This window comes from Lotus japonicus, chromosome 1, assembly GCF_012489685.1.
Source record: "Lotus japonicus ecotype B-129 chromosome 1, LjGifu_v1.2".
Taxonomy (NCBI): domain Eukaryota; kingdom Viridiplantae; phylum Streptophyta; class Magnoliopsida; order Fabales; family Fabaceae; genus Lotus; species Lotus japonicus.
In genome coordinates, this window is record NC_080041.1 from 20,962,696 (window position 1) to 20,969,628 (window position 6,933).

At 36.1% G+C, this 6,933-nt stretch overlaps 1 protein-coding gene across 2 annotated transcripts; it reads left to right on the top strand.

Moving 5' to 3' along the window:
* The first annotated feature begins 375 nt into the window (after nucleotides 1-375).
* Nucleotides 376-4,582, top strand: LOC130734083 (probable inactive receptor kinase At5g58300). 2 transcript variants are annotated; one of them, XM_057586384.1, is made up of 3 exons: nucleotides 376-533; nucleotides 1,765-3,041; nucleotides 3,732-4,582. In XM_057586384.1, the coding sequence occupies exons 2-3, from the start codon at nucleotides 1,853-1,855 to the stop codon at nucleotides 4,349-4,351; spliced, it is 1,809 nt and encodes a 602-aa protein (XP_057442367.1). In that variant the 5' UTR covers nucleotides 376-533; nucleotides 1,765-1,852; the 3' UTR covers nucleotides 4,352-4,582. The 2 variants fall into 2 exon arrangements, with proteins under 2 accessions (XP_057442367.1, XP_057442368.1); XM_057586385.1 differs by lacking the exon at nucleotides 376-533 and adding an exon at nucleotides 1,377-1,453.
* Nucleotides 4,583-6,933: the final 2,351 nt, after the last annotated feature.

Genomic DNA, 6,933 nt, shown 5'->3' on the forward strand with positions numbered 1-6,933 from the left:
CCACCCATGGACCAATTCTAAAGTGACCCACCCTAGTGGGCACCTAAGTTTTTAACCATAGGTATTCTATATTGAGACAATTCTATTTGATCTGGGTGTGTCAAATGTCAAAGGTCCTTCCTAAGGATAGGTCTTCTAAGAATTGAATTTTCTACCTCAGAAGTTCAAACAACGACTTTTAACCACTACAACTGGCGCCCACCGATCAACATGTATGAATATATCTTCACTAGAGAAATTAAATCAGATTCCTGTTATTGGTGAAATTGTAACATTCAATATGATGCCATCAACTCCAACAGTGCTCATTTACTTTAACCTTTTTATTCCATAATTTCATGCCGCATCCTAAAAAAACTATGGTCCTATTGCACCCCATTTTCTTTTAAATATCATTTAATGAAAAGTGGGAGATTTTGAGCTTCATAGCATTTCTCTTATTGAACTGGATTTTATACCCTACTCATTTTTTAGAAGTGAAGCTTGAATCTATGGTGTGTTCTTGGTGTCCTCAAAGTGAATTTCATACAAAGGTAACATCTCTCAGCTTCTTTGAATTCCATATTTGAATACTTGCATTCACCAACTTAAGATGCTTAATATAACATTGTTCACTGTAAAAGATTGGAAAGCAAAGCATTTCTAGTGAAGCTTGTCCATTTGTGTTTGTTCTGCTTCTCATGGTTAATTCATCATAATTGATTATTTAACCTGATCCCATAGTTTTAGCCATCTTCTTCACAGATTTCATATCCATGTGTGTATGAACACTTGCTGCCAATGAGAGAATTATTATAGTGTGATATACTATGTCTTCCAATTTCTTCTCTCCGAAGTCCCAATTGCATTTTTTAATGTATCAAAGTTGAATGATGTTTTGCTTGCTTGACTTCACTGGAAGAATCAGCAAGTTGTTTTTGTTAAAATATTGATTGATGCTATGCTTGCTTTGAGTTCTTTTAGTGAAATACTCACTACATCAGGAAACTCATTTTACTGTAAGGCCTTTGTTCTTGTAAATGTCTCAATCTGGTTCCTGAGATCAATAGTTTTCAGAATTTCAAGAAAAACCTATATGGTGTACAGGAGAGTGCAGCATACTTTTTGCAGCATACTTTTAACAAATAATGAAGAGTGATAAACTTCAGTTATTTTATATTTTTTTTAGTTCTGTTTTTCTTGGATTCTCAATTATCACCAGCTTTCCCTCCCTATTTCCCTTCTTGGTTGTTTTTGAAATATATAAGAACCAATTTTAAGTTGAATTCTTTTTTATTATTCTCAATAAAAAGTGTGCACTTTAGTCTATCATCAACTAAAGTTCACAGGGGAAACCTTTTACTTTTACTTTTTCATTGAAAGAGTTTGAATAACACCTCAATTATTGAAAGAGAGCACTTCGCTCAACTGATGCATCAGAAAGAATTTCCCAACTTCCAAGACTTGCTACAAAGTAAGAATGTGTAAAGACTGTCTAAATATTCTCTCATGTTCTGTCTAAAGCTGCAACAAGTGATTTTTTCTGCATCAGCACAACATGAAACATGCTCTCTTGGTTCAAATCATATGAACTCATTTCTGCACATTTATTAAATCCAGTCTGTAATCTAATCAAAACCACTATTTCATGTTTGAATTCTGCATCACTTTCCAAATAGCACATCACTCACTTTAGACCACAATGTCATGTCAAATGACTTTGAAAATGTTCACCCTTCTTAGCTATATGAATCAGCTAACAATTTTTGCCATGATTTTCCAAAGCCAAACCAGGAAAGGATGAAGAGCAGTTAAGGTTATCAGAACTTGGAGCTTCAACTTGCCAACATTGTACACCAGACAAAAACTACCCATGAAGTTCCAATACTTCATTGTTCCATTTGTTCTGCTAAACTTCACACTATCTCTCTTTGCCTTGGTTGTAGCTGACTTGAACTCTGATAGAAAAGCTCTCCTTGAGTTTTATTCTAGTGTCCCACATTCCCCAAGGCTAAACTGGAATGAGTCTTCTCCAATTTGCACTTCATGGGTTGGTGTGACTTGCAACCCAAGCAAAACTCATGTCATTGGGATCCATCTTCCTGGGGTTAGATTCAAAGGATCCATTCCAGAGAACACCTTAGGGAAACTTGGTGCTCTTAGAATCCTGAGCCTTCATTTCAATGGCCTTAGTGGAAACTTTCCTTCTGACATTCTCTCCATTCCTTCACTCCAATATGTAAACCTGCAGCAAAATAACTTCTCAGGCCCAATTCCTTCTTCTCTCTCCCCTAAACTTGTTGCATTGGACATTTCCTTTAACTCCTTCTCTGGAACTATCCCTGAGTTCAACCTTCCAAGGCTCAGGTATTTGAATTTGAGCTATAACAACTTGAATGGCTCAATTCCAATCTCCATCACTCAATTCCCCTATACTTCTTTTGTTGGAAACTCTCTCTTATGTGGACCACCTCTCAAACATTGCTCTGCAATTTCCCCTTCTCCATCAGCTACCCTAAATCAAAAGGCTTCCACTTCAAAGAAATTCTTTGGATTAGCTTCTATACTTGCTCTAGCAGTTGGGGGCTGTGCTTTGCTCTCTCTCCTAGTTTTGGTGATCTTTGTGTGCTGTTTGAAGAGGAAAAAGAGTGAGAGCAGTGGTGTGCTGAAAGAAAAGGCATCTTATGGTGGAAAGAGTGAGGTTTCAAAGAGTTTTGGGAGTGGGGTGCAAGAGGCTGAAAAGAACAAGCTGTTCTTCTTTGAAGGTTGCTCTTATAGCTTTGACCTTGAAGATTTGCTGAAGGCTTCAGCTGAAGTTCTTGGAAAGGGGAGTTTTGGAACAACATACAAGGCTTCATTGGAGGAGGGAACAACAGTGGTGGTTAAAAGGTTAAGGGAAGTTGTGGTTGGAAAGAAGGAGTTTGAGCAACAAATGGAGTTTGTGGAAAGAATTGGAAAACACCCCAATGTCACACCCCTTCAAGCTTACTACTACTCCAAAGATGAGAAACTCCTAGTTTATAACTACATGCCAAAAGGAAGCTTGTTTACCTTGTTGAATGGTAAGTTTTCCATTGATACAATTTCACTTTTTGTAATATACTTTTCTTTTCTTTTCACCATTCTTCAACCGCATTAGATTTTGAATTGAATTACTTGATGTCAGAAACCAAAAGCTGAAGTCAATGTTAATTCAAGTCATTGAAGGAGAGTTCAGTGACTTATTATTCTCATGGAAAAAACAGTGCTCACTTTGGTTCAAAAGTAGCGTGTTTTATGATCTCTAAATGAGCATCAGAGTTATAATTAACTAGACTAGGATAAATCAGTTAAATTCAGATCCAATCACTATTGAAGATTGTTTAGGAGTAATTTATAGATTAGTCAACAATGGAGAAAATCTATTATCCTTTTTCCATAGTTCATGTTCAACATTCTTCAGTTGTATTATATATTTGTATAGCTGTAAATAATTCACAACTTGCTGTCACATGCATTTACTATTGCATCAATGAGTGGTTGGTTCAAGTGGTACTTATTTGATTCTCCTTAAGCAAGATCTCAAGTTTGAGTCTTTTGTATGGAAAAAAAACCTCATCAGGAGAGTTAGCCCCACGGCCACCCAAATGTATATGTTCTAGACTCGAATAAGATTGCGTCCTGTGATTGACAAAAAAACATTCATTTACTATTGTTAGCTTTGATAAAGCTATGTATATCTCTGCCTAATTCTTCTGTCCTTCACAAAATAGGAAACAGGGGTGTAGGAAGAACTCCATTAGACTGGGAATCAAGAATGAAGATTGCACTTGGAACTGCAAAGGGAATTGCTTCCATTCACACTGAAGGAGGTCCAAAATTTGCGCATGGCAACATCAAGTCATCCAATGTGCTCATAACCCACGAACATGATGGTTGCATCGCCGATGTGGGACTAACTCCTCTGATGAACACCCCACCAACCATGTCAAGAGCCAATGGCTACCGCGCTCCGGAAGCAGCCCAGTCAAGGAAGATCACACAGAAATCTGATGTTTACAGCTTTGGGGTGCTCCTCCTTGAAATGCTAACTGGGAAGACCCCATTGGGGTACCCTGGATATGATCATGACATGGTTGATCTTCCAAGGTGGGTGAGGTCAGTGGTTCGCGAGGAATGGACAGCTGAAGTTTTTGATGAGGAGCTTGTGAGAGGGCAATGTGTGGAAGAGGAGATGGTGCAGATGCTTCAGATTGCACTTGCATGTGTGGCAAAGGTTGCAGATAATAGGCCAACAATGGATGAAGCTGTTAGGAACTTAGAGGAGATTAGGCACCCTGAGTTGAAGAACAGGACATCCTCTGAGTCTGAATCTATTGCACAAACACCATGACTCTATGACTGCTTGTTGCAACTGAGAAAAAGTGAGAGGGAATTTCCATCTTCTACAAGTCATTGTATGATGCAATAAACATGTTTCATTGAGAGAACACTAATATTTGGATTCCATGTTGGTCATGCAAGTTCTTAATTTGCACACTACTCATTGCCTTCTACAACTTTTGCCTTTTTCTGTTTCAGTCAATGAAATTAATTCAAGGCTCATGATCATGATTGACCAAAAGGACCCCATTAAAAGTTTGTTTATTCTTGTCTTTTCACCTTCAATAATCTAGCTGGCTTGCTCCTTTAGCGATATACTTATCTGATATGAAACTATTTTATGCATACTATTTAGGAACTTGCATAGAAAGAAAGGATAGAAAAACTCAATCTAAAAACAAACATCTCCTCTTAATTGTAGCAAATATAGGCACACTACCAATAATATGAACAAGTAGACCTATATGCAGGAAATTTATAAGGGTAGCCTAGATAGGATGTAGATACAAAATTATAGCATGTTCAATAATCTATACATATACAATTTGCGTACCTGATTTGAGCGAAGAATCAGTCCTTTTGTGTTTTTGAGCCTAGGTGATGCATGTGAGAAAAACTGCTCTCTATTCTGATAAGTCTGTAGAGTAGATTAGGTTAACTGTCTAATGGGGAGACAAATTATAACCTATCAGATGAGAGCAGGGGCTTCTCACTGGGCTTAAATAAATAACCCAACCCATTGATAGCGAATCTGCAAGTGTACAGATTGCTCGAAGTAATAAAAAGATCGAACCACAAGGATTGCGTAGTTTATACTCTAAATTAACTAAACTTAGAATGATAGGACGTAAAAATAAAAATACAAATAAAGAGATGATTGATTTTTCGTAAGTAACTTAACTGCAATAAAATTAAAGAAAGCAAATAACACTGTTGAAATGAATTCAATTTAAAAGCGCGCTAGGGATCCTGATTTCATTAACCTTCTCCCTATGTATCTCCCCAATCAGTTATAATTATGTATCAAATTAAGTTACAAGGTGTTTAAGCCTAATTGTCCACTTATCAATTCCTTGCATAAGTGTCCCTTCCAATTAATTAGTGATAGCTAATTCCTTAGTACCTAATCCTAATTAATCAGAGATAAAAGTTCAATTTAGATCAGGCAAACACAAGCAATTTGTTACCCTTATCCCCAAGGTGTAAAGACCCTTGCTCAATTCCTCCCCAAATCCCTAAATTCTACAATTTTCCAATTGCATAGAAAATAGTGTGACAAACTATTGCAATAGAAAGTATCAATTAAAATAGATGAGAAATTCATAAACTAAAATAGAAATCATAATCATAACTGAAACTTGGTTCAAAACATAGTTTAAAGGAAAACTAGATCAATCACCCTAACACAAAGGGAGTTTAGCCTGACATAGTCATGGAAACAAATCAAAATTCAAGTCAAACCTCAAAATCTTGACAAAGAACCAAGTAAGCTCTAAGCAAAAACCCAAAAACGCAGCTCTCCAAGTTCTAACGTGAAAAAGTCTCTAAATTAGGTTTAAAACGCACTTAAATAGAGTTTGACAGATATTTCGCGCAAATGCGCGAACTTCGTGAAGGAACTCGCGCAAAACTGGCGCAGAATTTTTCCAGCAGCTACTTCCTTGGCGCGTCTGTGCGAAATGCAACAGGAAATTGGTGCAGAACTGGCGCAAAGAAATCCAGATTTCTCCAGACTTCGAGATTCTTGGCTCTCTCCCTTGATTTGCTCATTGATTCCACATCTTCTCCTAAAATAACAATAATAATAAAAAGAAAAATGATTAAAAACCAATAATAGAGATTAACTAGAAGATAGAGTAAGATACCGAATTCAAATAACTTGATTAAATCCTAATGAAATCTATAAAAATAACATAAAAAATATAGAAAAATACTAAAACTAAATGAAAACATTAAAATGCATGAACTAAGCCTAAAGTGTCCTAAAATGACCGAAATATCCTAAAAACTATATTAAACTACATGCAAATAAACCAGGAAAATAGCCTTAAATCCCGGGTCATCACCCATTACGGGTTACTCATCAGAAAAGCCCAATAGTAATATCCATCAAGTGGTTAAGCGTTTTAATTAATATTAATTTCTAATAATTGATATATTAATAATTCAAGAATTACACATTCTAATTAAATGATTAATGCTAATCCATAAAATATCCAACAATGTCTCACTTGGATAGCATTAGTCAATTAACTGAAATGCAAGAATTATTAAGAGTAGGATATCAATAATGGACAAAACGCAAATCCACCAAAAGCAAGAAAATATAAGCTTTAACACAAGAGAAGATAGTATCGATAGGGATATGTGTCATGTGTGTTAAGAATATCCGATAGGGATAAGAGACTCATATTTCATAAAAGAATGATGGATGTGGAAAAGCATTATAGAATTGAGATAAACATGCAATTCCAAAGAATGGCCCAAGCATCTTAAAATGCTATGTTTTTCAGACTCCCACTGACCTTAAATATCAAAAGACTTAACCATATCAATTTATATGGTTTAGACAGGCTCCAAGATAAAGTCTTT